Source organism: Aptenodytes patagonicus, chromosome 16 (genome assembly GCF_965638725.1).
Source record: "Aptenodytes patagonicus chromosome 16, bAptPat1.pri.cur, whole genome shotgun sequence".
In the NCBI taxonomy this organism is placed as follows: domain Eukaryota; kingdom Metazoa; phylum Chordata; class Aves; order Sphenisciformes; family Spheniscidae; genus Aptenodytes; species Aptenodytes patagonicus.
In genome coordinates, this window is record NC_134964.1 from 6448139 (window position 1) to 6468639 (window position 20501).

The 20501-nt window shown below is 51.3% G+C and overlaps 1 protein-coding gene across 2 annotated transcripts in view; it reads right to left on the reverse strand.

Moving 5' to 3' along the window:
• SLC39A11 (solute carrier family 39 member 11) overlaps window positions 1-20501 on the reverse strand; it is a 97271-nt gene that overhangs the window by 66574 nt on the left and 10196 nt on the right. Inside the window, exons 4-5 of one of the 2 annotated variants that reach the window (XM_076353785.1) lie at window positions 20289-20447; window positions 2080-2203 (exon numbers count right to left, since the gene is read on the reverse strand). In XM_076353785.1, coding sequence (XP_076209900.1) covers window positions 2080-2203; window positions 20289-20447 — 283 coding nt within the window. Of the gene's footprint in view, window positions 1-2058; window positions 2204-20288; window positions 20448-20501 lie in introns of both variants that reach the window. The other variant, XM_076353784.1, reaches the window with a different exon arrangement.

The following is a 20501-nucleotide window of genomic DNA, read 5'->3' on the forward strand; positions in this document are numbered from 1 at the left end:
CCCTACAAACAACTTGCGAGTGATGGGAAACCAAGGGATTTGGGATGACGGGGAAGAACAGAGCCACCCAAACACGCTGCTGACTGGGGGGAAAAAGCAGGATAAGAATTTTTTCTCCCAACAGAGTAGATGAGGGATAGGTCTAACTATTGCATTTCCTCCATCTCCCTTTCTACAGGTCTAAAAGAAATCTTCTGGCTTGCTTAGTGCAGCTACAAGGATCCCACCACCCAAGCGGAACCACACAGTCGCTTCTGCTCCCAGCCTCTCGTGCAGCCACGTTAAATACGCGTTTACATCTCTAACAGCAAAGACCTCAGATATGCAGGGCCCTGGAGAGCTGCATGTTTACACGTTCTCCAGCCATCTCCATACCAGCTCCCCTGCTCCTCACCTGCTTTACTCCCCAGGCAGTAAAGACAACTGCAAAACAAGGCAGCGGTGTGCTTTGGGATTTTTGTTTGTTTGTTTTCACAGTTTTAGCGATTTTAAAACGTGTAAATATGAAGGAAGGGTCAATGATTCAACAGTGATTAAGTCTGAAATATTCCACTTAGTACCCATTAGACTTTGAAAATACCCGTTATGTTCCCAGAGCGTTCCCCAGAGCGCAGCCAAGCAGTACCCAGAGCTGGGGAAAGCTGCTTTCTTGGACGGCTTGAGGTATCTGGTGAAAATACCAAGTTCATTTCAGCAAGCAAAAAAAAAAAATAGCAAGAGACAATAAAAGCATTAATGTATTGTAGATTCTTAATACCATTTCCCCAGAGAGAGTAAAAACAATGAAGTCTAATGGAAATTTTCTATTCTCAAAACAATTTGCACTGTTATTGTTTGCAACTAAGAGAAGATGAAAACAAAGCCCCCAGCAGTTTAAGCTTCTGAAAATTGCAGGGCTGCTTACTTTTTTTTCTTGAAGAATAAAATTAAACTGCACCTGGGATGTAAAGTTTCCGCCTTACAAAAATATCGAAAACCTTGCAACAACCTTACAGCCTGCAGGGCTAGAGCAGTCTTCAAGCTTGCGCTTGCCCCAGGAGCTAAAAGACATCCAGGACCCAAAGCCCATTGAGTCTAGCACAAAACTTCCTTCCATCCCTTTGGAAAAATCCAAGCAGGTATTTCAAGTCCTAAAAAATCCTGTGGATTTGAAACACTTCATGAAACATGCAATTAAGCAATGCAGTTAAATAACGGAGCCTGATTTAAGAGGCTAGCACTATACTTTGCAAGAAGAAGGATCATTTCTTCATCTCAGTCTGCTCCCAGTTGTATTCAAGATACTGTAAACCGCTATTTCAGTTTCTCTCAAACCAAGAAAAAGCAGAGGAGCAATAAGATTAATTCACTAAATTACATTTTCTTTGTCTACTGAAAAGCTGCTATTAAGTAGAGGAATAGAAAATTGTGCTGACTCAGAGGACGTATCCCCGTGCAGCTGGGTGTAAGGGTGGCCACCGCCCGTCCCATATAAACACCCTGGACCTGGGGAAGCCTGCCGAGGTTCCACCACCCTGACTAAGAAGTTCCTTCTTTAAAATCTATTTAAGGAGGAAATAACTGCCAACAAGACATTTTATTCCACACTTTGGCAGCTACAATTCTATTAACCTCCAAAATAAGGAGTGACAGCATGACTGCCAGTCCTAGTCTATAATTAGGGAGGGCCACCGAGGGTCAGTGTCGCGGGGCACCTTCAACGTGGCATAACTTGGCAAGGGCAGGGTTAGCGCTCGCTGCGCCCACGCTGAAAATAAACTTATCTCAAGCTAAGCTGATGATTTCATTTCCCTGGTGAATGAGATATCTAACTATCAATAATTCATAGGCACAGACAGACGTGCAAGTGGTTTTGAGAACAAAAGTAGAAACAGAAGTAATGATTCTTGGAATAAGAGCCAGCAGAGAGACAGATCCAGAGAGGGAAGAGAAGGTGCACTTTGCATGCACATGTCAAAACCAATCTAATTTCAATCACATACGTGACAGTCTAGGTGCCAGTTTAACAGGGGTATTTTCCCCGTACACTCTGCAGTTGGTATATGACAGGATGCTTGCCTGGATGGAGCCCAGCTCTACCTATCCGGATGGACAACTCGCTCTCGTAGTCCAGGTGATGGGCAGGTTCATGCTCATATTTTTCTTTCACCGCTCGTTGGTCACAGCTCAAGGCAAACGCTGCGTGGGGAGGCCCGCTGAAACCCTGCAAGGCAAGAGAGAAATTTAAGGCTTTTCCCACGTCTCCCCATCAGCCTTCTCCCAGCCCCATCCCCAGGGACTGCTCTGGCATCTGTCGGGAAAGCCAGTTGGGGCAGGTGTCACAGCAGCTTCTCATGGCTATGGGGACACGTCTTTTGGGTTCCCCCTTCTGTCTACACACTGTATAGTTGTTTAGATTTAAATGTGCATTTCCAGCAGAAACGTCTAGAACAGGGTTAGGAGGAACTGTGGGCCAAGAAGCACGGGGCTAAATAGGGAAAGAAAAATTCAGGTGCATTAACAGCAAAAAAATGCAATCCCACAAACGCAACTCCCTCCAAAGACAACCTGGAGGAGACCAGCGGACAAGGAGGGACATTCACTGCTGTCAGCACTGCCAAGCCGCTCGCAGAGGGTCGAGCTGCTGGGCTGACCTCTGCAGAAGTTTGGTTTGCAGTAGGGTACCATTTCTTCAACGTGGATTGAGCTTGCAAGGGAAATAGTTTGTTCAAAATTGAACCCATTTGAGCCTCAAATGAGACAGTATGTTCACAACCGTCCAGTGTTAGTTCAGTGGGACTTGTCCAGATGGCCCAATGAAACTTCAAACTCATTTGGAATATATTCCTACACCATTTGTAGCCTCCAGAAAGCAGAGAGGGACGGCCAAAACCAATACTGTCTAGCTATGCGTAAAGTCTGCAGGGAATCCAAGCAGACGCCCCGCGGCAAGAGGGGCCATGCTGCTCCCATGAGCGATTCCTGCCAACCTGGACACAGCCCATGAGAACCAGCTGCGACTCAAGGATGTGCCAGAGTCTTTATCTGCATCGGCCAAAAAAAAAAACCACCCAAAAACCTGGCAGACACCGTTTCTGCCTTTCCCCCATGGTGCTGGACACACAGCAGGAATGTCTGCGTCTCTGGATGTCCACAGGCTGCTCAAACCCACCCGGAGACGGCTACAAAACCGATAGGAAACATGGGGTTAGAGCCGTAACCGGACAGCTGAGAGAAGGGAACGTGTCCCACGGCAGGGGCTGTATGACCTGGTGGAACCAGCTCTACCCAAAACATGGGGAACGGGACCCCGAGTTCCCAACTCCTTGCAGGGCTGGGAACCAGCCCCCGGGAGCACCCGCAAGGAGGGGTGTCCAGGCTGCACCCGGCGTCACCGGGCGGGAACACGGGTTTAGCTGATGGGTCGATGGCAGCAGAATAAACGAACATACGCTGAACAGCCAGAGATGGTAATGAGAGACTTGACGAGTAAGGTCACATTAAACAAAAATAAAGGTTAAAGATGAATAACTAAATCATCTATTCTCCCATCATTTGCATAATATAGTCTGACCAGCGCTATTAGTATTAATCACATATTTGCTACCTGCTCTCTACTGCAGTTTAATCAAGGTGCTTTCACCTCCATTAACCCAGCAATTACAAGATGCACCGATGAGGTGCTCGTGTTTAAATCCCCCTGGGAGAAGGGAGACCCACACCACCCCATCGCACCTGCCCCCGGGAGACACCAGCAGCTCTGTGCCTTAAAATCACGAGCAGTAGCTGGAAGAGCAGGTAGAAATACAAGCGTTTTCCAGCAAAACCTGGATGACGTGACACAGTGAGGAAAGAGGGGGGAACTTCAGCATCACGACCTGACTTGGATAAGGCAGGAAGAGACCGAGAATGGAAACTCACGGGCTCGCCCTGCTGCTGGCACTTCTGCAGCGTAGTCTCCCTATATCCAGGAGAGAGTCTGGCCCTGCAAAAGCTAAATGGGTTTTCACCTCTGGGAAGCAAGTAGCATCACCTTCTGGAAAACGCCAACCTGAGGAGAAGCAAGGATGGGAATCTGAAGCTGCAGAAGTAAAGCTTCAACTTTAAGTGCACAGGAAGGATTTGCAAGCGTTGCACGGGGCTCTCCAGCCCTGCTCCAGCCGCCGGCTGCCTCCCACTTGCCATTGCTCTCACCTCGGACTTTGGGAACACCAGGTTTCACGGAGCAGAAGGCTCTCCTTCCACATGGCTCCTACCAGCATTTTGTTAAACGGGCTACAAACACTGCGACGGCAGCTTTGCAGGCTTTATCACCACCAGATTTGTGGCTTCCCCCCAGCCCAAAGACAGCCGCCTCTCACCTGGGCCTTGTCAGCAGAGGCAGGGAAGCGAGCCCAGGGCACGGCCAGAACCCACGGGACTCCGCAAGTTACAATAACCCAACCAAGGGGAAAAGAAATCACTTGTACGAGCACGAGCAAGGAGGTAACATTCAGTGTATGCCCTCTACCACCATTGCACAGCTACAGATACAAACGAGCAAGGTCCTTGCGAGGTCAAGACCACTTGCCTCAAGGTCTGCAGTCCTGATGAGAAGCCTCCCACGGCTGTTTTCTGTGCCACCATTCTCAGCACATCAAACGCTTATCGACGTGGTACCCGCAAATCTGCTTGCGCCAAAATGGAGGCACACTTGAAGATATTTCAGATGCTTATTGTAAGGTCAGGTCATCTCCTTGTTGGCAGGCACAAATACCCAACGCTGGCAATTTGAAAAAATATTAGTGACCTTCAGCAAAGCAAACGATTTATTCCAACTGTGATTGCTCTGAGTCATTTCAGTCCAGTCCCTGCATGAGTCCCTTAATTGGAATGTGTCAGTGGGTTAAAAAAGCATTAGAAAGAGAAGAGGAAAGTCAACCCACATTAATTAGTTCATGCCAGTAATTAGTGTTAACTGAAATAACCACGGGGGCTGATTATTTCAAAAAGCGAGATGCAATGAGAGACTTGGACAGGAAGATCTTGGAGGAAAACTATTCTGGGAAGCGGGAGTCCCCACCACACTCGTCTCTGCTTGCGGAGCTACAACGGAAAGGTCATTAGATTGTCACGGCCCCGTGTGTAAAAGCAGACGAGGAAAACAGGTACCTTTGCAGAGAGCAGAGAACCACCCCACTCCATGCAGCACCCGCCTAAACGGGCAGATCCTGCTTTTGTTCCCCAAAAGCTGCAGCAATCCCGAATTTATCTGTATGGAAACGTGCCCCTCTCCTGCTAGCATCTGGGCGATGCGGCCACCACCCCGGTATCGATGGTATCGCCCTGGTATTGCAGGGCAAAGGGGTGCAACAGGGAGGAGGCGGCAGCTGCTTGCTTTTAGATGAGGCAAGGATTTCGGCTTGCATCCTGCTGCCCAGCCAGCCGCTTGCAAAAGTTGCTAATTGAACCAAAGCCCATTTAAAAAGAAATGAAGAGTGAGCGACACCTTTAAGAAATAATCTCCACCTGACCAGTGAAGGAGAATAAATTAATAAAGAAATAGTGATGACAAAAGCTGATGGTCTGGCTTTGGGTAGATCACTTGGTACCAAATCTGGAGGTGCTGCTTGTCTGGGAAGGTCGGTGACGCTGCTCTTCCCATGCAATGTCTTACTGGCTTTAATCCAGCAAACGCCCTGGAACAGGCTCCACAAAGCCGCAGGAAACAAAGACCGTAACGCATCAACTAACGGCGGAAAGCACCTCAACAGGAAAGAGAAATAGAATAAATTTTACTACCTTATTAAAAAAAAAAAATTAAAAATGGTCCTAACTTGTCCAGGAGCTAACACGGAGACAGTAAGAGACAATAACAAGCCACGCTTTGATGGTGCCCAAAGGCTGCCGTTTCACACTTATTAAAAGAGAGACAGTGATAACAGATCAGAGACCAGAAAGCGGTAAGAGAAAGAAGAGAGGAGTGGGGAGCAAGGAGAGACGCTGCACGTCCTCAGTCCGTGTCAGCGGCTGCCCCGCACGCAGGGAGGGACACAGAGTGTCTCTGTGGCCCCCCCATGCCCCCTGCGAGCTCGTGGCGAGCTCTGTGCATCAGCCACTTGCTCGGCTTCGCGGCTTCTGCACAGAGCCCGACACCTCTGGGGACGGAGACAAAGGCTGTACAGCAACAAAGCAGCAAGCGCCCGGCTTTTCTGAGGCAGATAAACGGATTTATGTTAAAAACATGAAATAGGATCGGATTGGAAGAGAGCTTCCTTAGAAAGCACTTAGTTATCAGAGAGCGCCCATTTGCATGTAAAACAACAGGCTGGTATTTTGTTATTTGAAACAACATATCAAGGGCTCGACGCTCCCAAGTGAACCTCTGCCAGCACGGCGCCGGCTGTGAATCCCCATGCCAGCAGCGCTCATTTGTAACCCACCAAGAACCAACGAAGGCGTGAGCGATGGCGAGCCGCCCCGCATTGCTACATCTCCCACACCCTCCCTTGGCACCCTTCGGTTTCATCTCTTGAGACCTCGGCCGGTCACGTTGCTCCCAAAGTGCCCCAGAGGGGTGCTCGAGGACAGCAGCAGCAATCCCCGAGGATGCCGGTGTCCCACGGGACGTGCCAAGCCCCCACGCAGCCCCGCTCTCCGGGGAGCGGCGCCTCGCACCAGCCCCGCTGCCGAGGGTGCGGAAGGGAGGTCCTGCTCACGCCCGCACTTCTCCAAAGCCCTCCTCGTTTCAAACTTTTTTTTTTTTTTAATAATAATAATAATTAAAAAAAAAAGCCAAACACCACCTGGCCGCATCACCTCCCGCCCCAGCACCGTGCTGGAGCAAACGCCGGGCTGGGGCTCCTTACGAAGGCTCCGTGTTGCTCTGCGGGGACCAGAAGCCAGCGCTCGTTAGAAGAGCACAAACAGTTGGGTGGGTGAGGATGTGCCTGGGACAGAGTTTAAAGGCTGCGGCGAGTTGTGCTGCCAGAAGCCTGGATGGCACCAGGCACCCCTCCAAAAAACGGTCAGCCAGCTCCATGTTCCCCCAGCACAGCATCCCCAAAAAACAATGCGTCCCCTCACCTTTTCTGGAGGAAAAAAGCACAGTTGTGGTCAATATTGACCTGGCACGAAGGGATGGATTAAGGGAAGGGGCTAGCAGGCAGGCATTTAAGAGGACTTGAACTGCAGCTCCTCTCAAAGCCAGGATCACTGGCAACCCCCCGCTCGAAATACTAAAATCAACAACTCAAGTGCAACCTTAAATACTCCACGCAATAAAAAAAAGGCCCTTCTCAACGCTGAAGTGGGTACAGTCATATTTATGATTAATTAAACCCCTTTGGCCAGACAGACTGTGCCCCCGTAAATTGGGAATAAATCTGGGGACACCCAGCATGCCCTGGATCACCGCTACGGCTCCGGCTGCCAGAGTGACAGCAAGTAACAGCGGGTAACCCCAACCCCTCATCGACAACACCCCACGTAATGAAGATGGAAAGCCAACTTTATTTTCAGATGAAAGTTTAAGGGTCTCCAAGTGTTTCAGGTACATCTCGGTTTGCATTTTAATTTGGAGATTGCTAACAACCGAGCAGCAGTAACGGGCAGGGCAGACAGAAAGGTACTTTAACGCCAATTCTTTTTGGGCTTGCTAACGAGAGCTGGGTCAGCACTGTCTATCATGCCGTGAAACGGATTTCTTCCATTTTCACCCCAGAATTCAACTACCCGAAGTCTCCTAAACCCTAAACCACAGCATGTGCAACCAGAGGCCGTAATCAGAAACATCCTCCAAAGCCTCAAAGTGCTGCCAAATACAGCGACAGGAGAAGATGAACCACATGAGAGAAGGTGGCGAATGGAAAAGATTAGCACGTGGGAAGCATCGCACGAGCACTCGTGCTGCTGGGGTCTACGAATCCAACCCAAGCCCTCATCCCAACAGCCAGGTCCCAAATCCATCCTTGTCCCCCCACCAATGCCAGCAGCAGAAGCAGCTCCGGAGTAGAGAGCTGTGTCACCAGCACATCGAGATCGCTTCCCCCACCAGCAAGGGGGCTGGAAGGGAGCTGCTCCTCAATGATGGCCGGAGTCCCTGTGGAAATCCACCGGCACCAGCTTGCTCAGCGCCAGGCAGGAGCGGGGCGACCCCGAGCAGAGGCCTAGGAGCCAAACGATCAATCCGGCAATCGCTTAACACGAGAGCATCCTCACGAAACCCAGTTTCCCACGGAGGAACAGACCCCGAGGGCCTGATCCTGCAACACGCCAAGCACCGCAGCCCTCCCCGCGGCTCGGCGGTGCGTGCCCGCCATGCCAGCCCCGCTGCCTGCACCAGGATCACCGACATTTTGCCAGAGCCGTGGCAGCAGGCGCAGGGGGAGGCCCGGGGGGTCCCCGCTTCCCATGCCAAGCATCTTCCATCTGGCTCCTCCAGCCCCGCATCCTCCCCTGGCCCAGCACGTAGCCCTGCCTGCAGCAGGCAGGCAGGCGGTTTGTAGCTATGGCAGCGCTGCGGCGGGAATTGGGAAGGAAAAGTTCATCCATAGACAAAAATCTCAGCATTTTCACGGCAGATCTGCTCCAGCAGTGTCTCGCGAGCAGATCACATCAGGCTGGGAGGCCTTTCTCGCCCTGACAGTGCAGCTGGCAGCAACGCAACACCAGAGCCTTCCCCTAATAACTGCAAACAGGGAAGCTTAAGTGAATATTAAGGCAGGCTGGTATCAGTTTATCTATAACTGATGTAATATTACTGCAAGTACATTTTTTTCACTGCTAATTATCAGCCACTTTGATAACTCATAATTCTTGAAAATTGCCAACAGCAGCTTTAATCACCGGCCTGACGAGCTGCGGGGGCAGAAGGAATAAATCACCTCCCTTCTGTGTCACCAGGAGCGTGGGGACAGCCGGGATGTCCTGCGGGGTGACCCCGGAGCAGCCCCAGCCGCGGGGGCTCCCCTGGGGGCTGCCTCATCCAACAACAGCCTTGGCAGTGCCAAAACCTGCAGTGCTCTCACGAGCTGGCAGCACCGAGCACACCCAGAAACACTAAGTCTGGCAACCCGAGGGAGGGAGGAAGGCAAACTTATCAAAAACAACCCCAAACCCTCAAATAAACCAAATCTGCCCTCCAACAGGAATGAGGGGAATGCATCCCGCAGCCCATGCCAGTCAAACACAGCCCTTCCGATCGGAGGACGCTGGGGTACCCGCTCCCAGCCGGCACGGCACGGCCGGACACCCGAGAGCATCGCTGCCAGGGAGCGGGCACGTGCTGCCGGCACCAGCCCCGGACCAAGAGCCACGCTGAGGGGCTCCAAGGGGAGCCAGACACAGGCAAATCCATCCTTTTGGCCAAAGCAACGTTCACATTAAAAACAAATTTATGGATTTTTCTCGTTGGCACGTCTGGGGCTTTGGCCTGTCCAGGAGGGAGGAAAAACATGGCAGGAATGTCGCTGGCACCCAGTCTGGGAAGGCAGTGGTGCCGACGGCACAGGGCCAGGGCGAGCACTGCCTGGGAGGAGGGAACACACGCGCAATTCCCAGGCTTCTCAGGAAACCCAGGAGGTTTGTTACAAAACGTGATGTTTTGCAACAGTGATGTTTTACAGGGCAGAAAGGAGGTCAGTTTTGTAACCTTTGCCATTAGAAAAACAAAAGCACAGGAGTATTTTTGCTGCTTTTGCCATGCAACCTCGCAAAAAAAAAAAAACAACAAACAACTTGTTAAACAAACAAAACCTACCTCTGCAACAGCAGGAGACAGGTTTCATGTCACCAACCTCCTGTCCACCAGGAAGCCTGGAGAAACCTCAGAACACAACCAGTAAATTCATTTTTCAAAGGACCGGTTGCCCCAGGCAGTTTTTGAGCACACAAGCGCTGCCCACCAAAACCAGTCAGGATGCATATACACTTGCAGCTGTTTGCTGGGAGGAAACTTGCCAGTTACAGCCAAGCTCACAGCCAGATCCTAAGGGATATTTTCCTAAGGACTGCCTCACACATCACCACACCCCGATGCCCACGGCTCGCTCAGCAGGACACGGCAGAGAGGTTTGTGGCATCGAGTCAGCACTACAATATGAGATTTTAATTGTTAGCAATAAACCTTTAAGCCTCAGATGGGATTAACAAGAGCTTTTTCTCCACATGCTTATTAAAATCTAATGGAGACCAGCTTCGCCTCTTTGCTCTCTCCCTGCCCCCTTCCCACCTTGTATATTTGTAGTGTGGCAACATGTATTTTTACAGTCCTTTATTATGCAAGGCTTTTGCAAGGGTAAGAGAAAAAGCAAACAAAACTTCAATTAACAGCTCATTTTTACACAATATACTCCTCAGTAATGACTTGCTATCAGTGCAGATTGAATTAATGGGAAAGGGTGAACAAAGCCACAAAGCCGGCGGCTGCTGCTGCGGGGTGGGAAGTCAGGAGCCCTGGAAGGGGGACGGGGAGGGCTCCTCGGAGGGCTGAAGGGATGTACCAGGGCTCAGCTAGCGATCCATCACCCCTCAAATGAAGAGCCACCCCATGCCGCTGCTGCCTAATTACATTACATTAAAACACAACTTCCTTTAGACCTGCAATTAGCGATGCAGACATGCACCAGTGCCCGGCAGACGGATGGAGAAGCAGCGCTGCTGGGGCGCAGCCCCTTCTCCCTGCATCCCCCCCGAAGCATCGCAGCCCCGCGGACACCAGCGCAGCCTCCGGGGACCCAGCCCGCAGCCAGCTCATTCCCAAGGCCACGGTTTCTGCCTTTCTTCTCTCCACTTCTTGCGCATCACATAATTACCAAAATAGCACCAAAGCCCAAGAGAGATGCCAACTCCTCTGCCCGTCTGCAGGAGCCACGGCAGAGCCAGGGAAGCCTGAAACACCTTCCTGAAGCACAGCACAATGAATCCACAGGAGAGGCCCTTCATTCTCTTCAGCTAGTGCAATTAATTTGTTAATTCATTACAGAAGAGAGACGTAATAAGGGACAAGGCACTTCCTGATTACCACCAACAAGAAGCTAACCAATTTCCCTTCCTTTGGAAGCTCAGGACAGTAAATCTGGGACTGTCCCACAGGGCACGGCTGAATTTTGAGCTGGTGAATGAGCTGGTTCCCCTCCAATCAGCCCCACAGGCAGGGCTCGTCCTAGGCTTTCATGGATAACTCATTTGGGCGCTCGACTCCAACCACGACAACCTAAAGTCCAGAAATCGAGCTCTGAAATCACCCCTCACAGCATTTATTTTTACATGTAGTATGTACCTCACCTATAAAGTCTTGACAGGCCTTAAAAAACACATATGAAATGCAAACCAACAGCAAGACACCTTCCCGAGCCTGTAAACAGTCTGAAACTCGAAGAGGGGACTCATCCAGTCAGTTTTTCAGTTTGCATTAGCTCTGAAGCCTGCAGACAACAGATTAAAGTCACATCACTTTCACCACCTCGTTGATAATTAGAGCATGATGGGGGGAGACAGGAACACACGCCACAAAGATTTTCACACCCTGAGCATAGCACACCCCAAATGCATCCCCCTGGGACCGGCACAACCGGAGGACACACCACGCCACGGCCACGTGCCCAGAGCATCGAGTGGGTGCAAAAGCAGAGACACCCACGGGGTCCAAACACCGGCAGAGGAGCCTCAGCCAGGCTGAGCAGAAAGGAACAAACGAGCCGTTTTTTCCCCAATTCCCCAGCAGCGTGCCACTCTCCAGCAGGGTCGTCAGCCTATTAATAACATACGTATAATACAATATACAATACAATATTCCACTGGATTAAGAGTAAATGTCTGTTTTACACCACTCACCAGCAGCCACCCACAGCATCCATAAGCCGGGAGGCAGCATGCAGCTGGCACCGCGCGGAGCCGTTTGCACCGAAGGGTGGTCGCCGAGCATCACAAGGCAGCGACTTACCCATCCGCGGAGGGAGGCTGTCCTCCCTGAGGACATACGCACACAAGAGGCACAAAACTGACTCTTTACAGCTCGTCTTCAAAGCAGGCAGCGTGTCAAGTCAGTCTGGGTGAGTCAGAGTTTACCCTGAGAGCAAGTTGGCGTTGTGTTGCAGTTATATATCTGTGCATATATATTTTCCGTGACCTCCATGAAAGCAGCCTTCCTCTCCCTGACATTCACGACCCAACCAATTGCAACTTCACTCGCTGCTTCTCTGTCGTATTAATGGCAGGTTTACTTTTCACAGCGGAGGCATTAATTTGGGGTTACGCTATGAGCGAATTCAAAGGCAGATTTTAAGATCAAAGAACAGCCAAGGAACCATCCACAGCACTCGGCGTGCCGAGTGGATAAACGGGGCCTCGTTCAGGTGTTCGGACAAAGAGCATGGATGCTACAGGAGGGAGTCTTACAGGCGATGCCGTCTACAGGGCAGCAGGCTCTTCACCACGAACCGGCACTGCCGTCGCAGAAAAGGGAGACAGAGGACTCCTGACTCCTTCCCAGAGCCCGCCTGGATGCAGGCAGGGTACAGAGCATCACTGCAGCAAGGAAGGGAGCTTGAAGTTTCTCGAGCATCACCACCAGCTCCCACCAACAGAGCCCATCCAACCTGAAGCACGGGTGCAACCCCGGGGCACGCTGAGCACCCACATCCCCTCCGGTCCACACTCAGCTGCGAGCAGTGGGTCAGCACCCACACCCTGCTCTCCCCCTGGGAGCTTGCTGCCGGCTTTCTGCTTATTCCAGGGCTAAAACTTAACAAAAAGAGCGCTCAAATTCAATCAGCAAAAAGGTCAGACACTGTCCAGGATGCAGCAGAACTCCCCCCCCCGCGCCCACCAACAGCGATGCATCCCTCCCCGCGGTGCCAGCCAGACTCTTCTGGCAGGTACAGGGGAGATCTGGTATTCCAGTGTGCTCTTCCGTTTGGAAAAATTTACCCTCTTTTACAATTCTGAGCCAGGCCCCAAACAGTAATTGAAATTCAATCAGCAAAGGCTGAGCCACGGAGGAGAGAAAGGCCCCGTGTTACATTACCAGCCTTATCAGTTGGTAATACCCGCTCGAGGTAACCACTGGGGAAAGGTGCTTTATCACGGGGACGGGTACATAACGGAGAAGGGAACGGTGGAGAAACGTGTATCCAGCGCAGGAGCTTATTGAACAAAGAATTAAGCCAGGTTTTCTCAGTTCCTGCTTTTTTACAGTGGGTTGTTTTTTTTTTTTTCCCACCTCCTCGCTCCCCCTGCAACCCTGCTGGCAGCCCGCAGAGCCACGCTGCTGCAAGCGCCGTCAAACTGCTCCGGATTTCATCTGCTGTCAGTGCAGTTAGCGATTGTCCCCATAAACCTCATGAGGGTGGGAGGGGAATTTAACCCTGACTTGGATTCAAAACATCTCTGCTCTTTAGCTCTAGCTTTGGGGCTTCAAATGTAATGTTTTTTTTGAAATGCTTGTTGCATAATGAGAGAGAATTATAATTAAGAGCAGATGACAAATTGCGCTCTGGAAGTAAATAACTCTTTACCTCCATTAAGAAAATAAAACGCTTTTCTAAAAAATTAGTATAATTACAACTCTGTGCTTTTTTCGCAAATAATTTCACCCCATCCAGCAACAACTGGATTTCAATCACTAAAACCACCGCACATGGGCAGGGAAGGGGTGGGAGGCGGGCAGGCTTTCCACAGATCATACGGGCAAACAGATTTTAAATAAACCTTTAGGGGTTTCTGGGTGCCAGCCTCGAGAAGTGGGACTCTAAAAAGGACTTTCAGAGGATCCCATGGGTGGGCTTTGTGGTCAGCACCAGGGATCATGTTTGAAATCCTGCCCTCGCCACCTGCCTGGGTCAGGACACGGGGGAGCCGGTCCCAGGCATCGGTCCCACACAAATCCGTAACATTCCGCAGCTGGCCTCAGGGAAGAGTTGGGTTGGGTTTATTTGATAAGTTAATAAAACTCATGCCCAGGTACTCCTATTTATTTAGGGCTAAAAGGGGAAGGACCTTTCCCAATAGAAGGCTTTGCTACGTTCCCTGATGAGGCTCCCAAAAAAGGTTTCCCTTCCTCAGTCATCAGAGCCGGATCCTTCCTTCCTTCCGGAGCCAGTGGAAAAGGGCCAGAATGCCACAAAACAAAACAAACAGAAGGGCTGCTATTTATTGTCCCCTAAGCAAAGGAAAGCGAAGCAACCCAGGAATGCACGAGTCAAGCTGTGGCTCACGCAAGCCCATGTCAACCGAGTCCCTCTGGTCCATCCTCACCCCCCTGCGAGGCAAAGGCTCGTCTCCTGCAGCCCCTGCACAAGCAAAATACTGATTCAGGCTGGACTCGGTGCAACGTCAACCCAGCCGAGGGGTATGAAAGCGCAGCGATGGCAGCGGGGCTGTCTGGCTCCTGAGGGGCTGCATCGCCCCCGCTTTGAGGGGGGCTAAGCCCCTAGCTCAGGGCAGCACGAGCACGGTACAGACACAGCTTTGCAATCGTGCATTCGCGTGTCTGCCCGTTCCCACTTTCTGCATCCAGGCATCCCCACGCCAGCTCAGCTCTCACTGGGAGGACAATGCCGAGACGCGGGAAATCTTTACAGGGAGCGGGAGCCAGCAGGCAGGGCTGCCGGGAGCACGGACCGGGAGAGACCAAATACAGTCTGCATGTAAAAAAGGGTAGAGTCACTTTGCATGCCCCAGACCACTAAAACCACCTCACTGGAACCCCTTTATTTGACAATTTTCCCGAGATTATGTGGCCCAAGACATGCAGCTGCCAGGCTGAGCTCGGCGAGATGCCACCCACGCCACCGCACCTGGGTCCCCGGGCTGCTCTGGACAGTGTTTCAGTCCCACACTCAAAAATTTAATAAGCTAGAAAATACACATGCCCCACACACAGGTGTGTCCCTTGGTTAATGCTCAAATGGGAAAAGCCTCTACCTACTATGGCAATGAGGATGTGCAGCTAATTAACTTTCTAGGAGTCACAGATGAACAGGAAAAAGCACATTAGGAATGGGAACTTGCGATGGGCATGTCTCAGAGGAATTAGCAAATTGCATAAGAGGAACCTTTATTCCGATTATAAATTAACACCGGCGACAAGACCCAGTACATTTTTACTGCCTCATGAAATAATTAACCCATCAAATCCAGCTCCATGCAAACCAGAAGGGAGAGCGATATTAAAAGCTTTCCATCTTTGCCGGGTGGAAGCACGTACGCTGCCGACGCCGAGCCAGGAGGATCACCAACATCCTCGAACTGCACCCACAACACTACCGATTGCCCTGCCTCTTTACCCCGGTACACCAGGTATGTGCCAGGAATCACTACCTAGTGCCCCCCTGCAAAAAGATGCTTCCCATGGTCTAATCCAGCTGTGGTTTAGCCCTGAGAAAGAAACTGCAATTTTAAATAACATGCAGCTACGCCTGGAATGGGCGTGATGGTCTCTCCCCCCCCTCCTGCAGCTTCACCATCCACGCGCTATTCTCAACTTTCCCCCGATACGTGACTTGCACAGATTTAGAAAGCAAAATGTACATCCTCAAGGCACGTTGAGCCAAATGACAGACGCCATTGTTATTAAAAGGGAGAGTATCCCTCAGATATCTGTTTATCAAGTTCTCAAATCATTCCCAAGGATGCTCGCCAAAAATAGCCTAAAATTCACTGTGCAAAATGTCCAATCCCAGACCATATTCCAAAAAAGTTCGCAAGCCTCGATTTGCAAAAATAGAAGAGGGCAGGAGCACATTTTGAGAGGATTAACAGGATCCAGCCTCCTACTACGAACATACACACACACGCACCTGCTCCACACTCATCCATCCCACATGAAGATCCTCAGCCTGCTCAGGAAAACCATTACGCAGCTGCAAACCACAGCCCAAAATATTTCGAAACGGGTATGAAACACAAGCCCTGGACCCCCAGGAAGGGGTTTCGGCTGCGCTGGTCCTTCCTGCAGCACGAGGGGCCAGCGCTAGCACCCGCGGAGCACACACCAACCCAGGCGAAAGGCTTTTAAAAGGCACTTTAGCTACTATTTGTTTTAAATCTAAGGAATGGTCCACCCATCACGTGCGGCTTTATTGATTTACTCTGTACTCAGAAAAAAAGAACAACAAACCCTGTATCTAGCTGACAAGAAAAAAAAAATTTAAAAATCCAATTGAGATGGTATTTCCAGGACAGAATTACAGCCCTGGCTCCCCAACCTCCCATCCCCGGTCATCTTTTACACGAGAAGTATTGGCAGGCTCCTAGTTATAACCGAGTAATGGCCCATCAGCTCTCTCCCTGGATTATATATTAACTCCGGGTTCTCCTGCAACATCTGCCTTCCTCTCCTTCCCCCTTGAACACCGATCAGCTCTCCCAGGGGACACCCCAGGGCTGCCCCAGACCCTGCACGCCACAGCACCCATGCGGGTCCTGGACCGAGCTCAGCTCCTCTAGCAGACCTGCACCCACCACGATGGGAGTGATAGAGCTGCTTTCTGTACGCGGACAGATGTTTCTGAGCAAAATGAAGCCTACAGGTAGAGGAGATGAAGCTGATTAAGCCTCATTATCCTATTTAGTGTAATGATCACAGAGCCGAGAGGGAATCACGAGATTGGAAAGAATAAGGTGGTTAATAGAAGCGCGTATGCACGTGGGCAGGCAGGTACGGCCGAGCTGACGTGCAGCCCACGAGGGGTTTATTATCTTCCGCTATGGCCAGCTTGCTTTCTCCTCACCCCTGCCCATGTCACCTTCCCAATCCCACCAGCATCACATCTGTGAATTCCCGCTTACTCGGAGGAGCATTTAAGGGCGGTGATCCGGAAAAGGCAAGAGCAAGGGAGGTCCTGAAAGCCACAGCTTCAACACAGGCGCTCCGCTGCAGCTGGACCCAGCATCCCACCCGAAGCCCACCCATGTGGGCATGGGAACACCTGTGGGAATTCCAACAGCCTGCAGCACCACCGGGAGAGGTCTTGGGGATCCGGCAGCTCGAAGACAAAGGCAACAGACATGCATGTGAAAATTCAGGAGCAAAAGCAGCCAGGGACTGTCTGAAAGGTGGAGTCAGGGCTGGATGCATCCTCTGAACTCTTGTGGGATTCCCCTGGGAAGAGGGAGGCCGGAGCAAGGAAACCATCACGGAAACCCAATAAGACATCACACTCTGAACAAAAGCCAGCCAAATCAGCAGAGCTGCAAGACAGATTTGAAGGATGAGAATAATACTTAATTCCAGCATTCTTATGCGTTACAGTAGACCCAAAATAGCTACTCAGCGATCAGGGACCTACTGCACTGAGCGGTATTTTTAAGTGAACTCTCCCTCAAAGGCTTCGGGTCTTGGCATCGAAGACCCGCAGCCCCAACCCTTTTTAGTAAAGGTAATAGCGTCTCGTACACCGCCCCATCACCTGCCCCTCTCCATCCAGAAGCCTCCTCAAATCCCGGTTGAAAGCCAAGTTCTTACTTAAAAAGTAGCCATAAGGTTAAACTAGAGCAAAGAACGGAGAGAAACCTGTTGCGGCATCATCGGGGCCAGTGGAGGGAAGAAACAGACGGGCCGTTCGTTAGTGGTTTAAGATATTTCTGAAACTACAGCAACGTCCTGCTGCAGAACCAGCCCTGCCACCGCCTCCCCAGCCACCGAACCCAGCGCAGCTGGTAAAGACACACTTTGGCTGAACACGACATGCAAGGAGACGGTTGCCAAAATAAGGAAGAGCCCCTTTTTTAAAACTCCTGAGGTCCGTTTCTGCAATGGTCTCGCTCTCCAAACCCACCCGAAAGCCCCGTTGTGGTTTGCTGTCCTCCACCAGCCAAGCCAAACGCTCCCAGGTCAGCATCTCCTCCTCCATAAAGTCAGCTAAAGGACGAACAAACACATTAAAGTCTTCACGTGGGGAAATGGCACAAGATAAAGATGTAATAGATTAGATCTGTCTTTTGTAAGGAATTCAATGACTACAGCTGTTTGGCATCATTAACCAATTTGTCTTGGAGGCTTAACCCTCCCACCAGCCCCAGCTCTGCCATTCAGCAAACACTCTGGTACCACCAGAGCCGCCCAGCTCCAGTGGGGCTGCAGCATGAGTGAAGCCTTGCTCCCTCCCAGGGGAGCAGGGCTGGGGTGATAAGGAGTCATTAAAAGCTTTTACTACCTGTTGCTATCCAGCAAACCAATTAGGGAGGAGTGCCAGGCAGCGAGAGAGAGCTCTCTGTGCAAAGAGCAGCCTGCTAAAAACAGATCCCTCACCATCCCTGCCCTCCCAGGGACAGCACGCCCCATGGTCTTGCCAGCATCCCTTCCTCACCTGACTTTAGGGGGGGGTGTGGGGGAACCAAGCCTGAGATTTTAACAGATTTAGAAAGAAGCAAGACTTGTTGGAAGTGAAGTGCAATGGCTTAACTCTTGTCTGAGCAGCACTGGTTCCTGAGAAGTCTGGGCTCCAAGTGAAGGGAGATGCATCTTGAGCCAAATTCCCCTGCCAGCACAGCCTCAAGGATGGCTCAGGACTGACCAGGCATTTGCCGATTTTCATTTCAACACATTCAGCTTTAACCTCTACCCACGCTCCTTCCACAGCATCCCTCGTAACTTCGCCAAGTCTCTGGGTACCCTGTCCTCTCCCTAAAGCATCCCAAAAGTCCCATCCCCTGCCCATTGCAGAGTCTCTGACCAGCCCCAGGAGCCGTCACCGCTGCCTCTGGGCAGGGAGCGCAGGAACCCCCCACCCACCGCCAGCTCTCCTGACCCTGCCCGAGTTATCTGGGGGAAGGACAAGCGGCGTTTTGCATTTGCACAAGCTCTGACAAGGTGGGTCCTGCCCGCTATCCGGCTGGAGGAGACACCCCAGCGCAAGGACACCCACTTTTGCAGGAAGCAAGACACACAGGCAGCAGCATTAGCCACAGGGTGTAAACCCTCTTGGAGCTCAGCGTTAGCACACGCACCAGCTATCAGAAGTCCCCTGGGACAAGCGTGTGGTGGCACATGCTCTCCCGCACGGTGCAAACAGCTGTGTCGAGCCAGAGGAGGCAACAGCTCCTCTCCCGTTGGTGTTTGAACTGGATTTAAAGCAAGATATAGTTGTATATTTTTTATATATATTGCGCTGCTCCCTTACAAGACCATCGCCCTCGCCACCGTGCACGCTGGCCGCCCTTGCCACCACTCCATCCTGCTCTTTGCGACGGAAGAATTTCACTCCCCCGACGCTCTTCCCCCTCCACACGCTCCCATTTCAAAACGCAGCAGAGACGAACGCTGGCCCCATCGGGAAGAAGCGGGTTTTGTGGTGCAACTGTTTATCTACCCTGTTGGGAAACATCAGCTTCGGGCAGCTGATCAAATACATCCCGGGCCCCATCCAGCACCTTGTAACAAGGGTGATCACTGCGATGGCCAACGCAGGCAAGAGACCTCAGGTTACTGAGAGCAGAAGAAAAAAAAAGCCGGGTTCGGTGGCAAACGGCTTCCAAGGGCTCCGGCTGCCCAACGGCAGCCCCCGGCCCCCCGCCGCATCCTGCAAAGGGTTCGGGAGCCCCAAGAAGAGCCAGGACACGGGCAGGCAGAGAGTGCGGAGGGAGGCCAGGCTTTCAGCCGTCTGACACCGCTGTCGTTTCATTTATTTGTTCTTTACTCTAATGGATCCATTTGCACTAGAAGCGACACACCGTAATATCAAGCAATTTTCTTCATAGCTGAGGATGCGTTTGACTGTACCTGTTATGAGAGGCTCAAAAAGCAAGGGAGCGAGGAAGGCTGATGCTGCAGGCTCCCCTAGACACCAGGGTTACCAGCCATACCACTCTTCAAATGGAAAGCCTCACACTGCTCCTTACTCATAACCACAGATAATCCTCCCTTCCACTAAAATAAATCTAAAGTTTAAAAAGCTCTTTGGAAGCTGTTGAAAATATCTTTACCGACTAAGCCATTCTTGTGTTTTCAGCTGTAAAAATCCAACAGCTTCCAATTTATTTATTTTTTTAATAACATTCTTAGACAGCAGGATGGTTCATACAATTTTGAAATGCTTAGAAGATTGGCAGCTCTGCAAATTAAACCCCTGGGCTGAAACAGAAGGTCACACCTGAACTGTTTGCAAAGTGTTGCCAGTGAAAAGAACAAAAGCAGAAGCATGAGGGGGGGGGGAGAAAAAAGAGCTCAGACAGCCTAAAGCTGCATTCAGCACTGGCAGAGCCACCCAGGGTCTCGGAGAAAACACGGTTTCATTAAATCTGTGATAGAAACCAATCTGTAACCGGCTTCTGTCACGGCAGAGCTGAAGGAAGAGCAGAAGCCCCCCAGCCCAGGAACGCCTACTTACCAGTGCCGGCATGAGCAGGTCGGCGAAGTACACGAAAGCTGCTCCCAGGGCAAAGCCCACGGCCACCGGGAAGAAAGCGAAGGCTCCGAAGCTGCCAGACTCCTCGGCCATGTCGATAGCCGGGGCCAGGAGGGACCAGTAGGAAGCGGCCAGCATGACCTGGGAGACAGAAGGGGAGCGGTGAGAACCATGTAGGCACCGATGCCGCGAGGA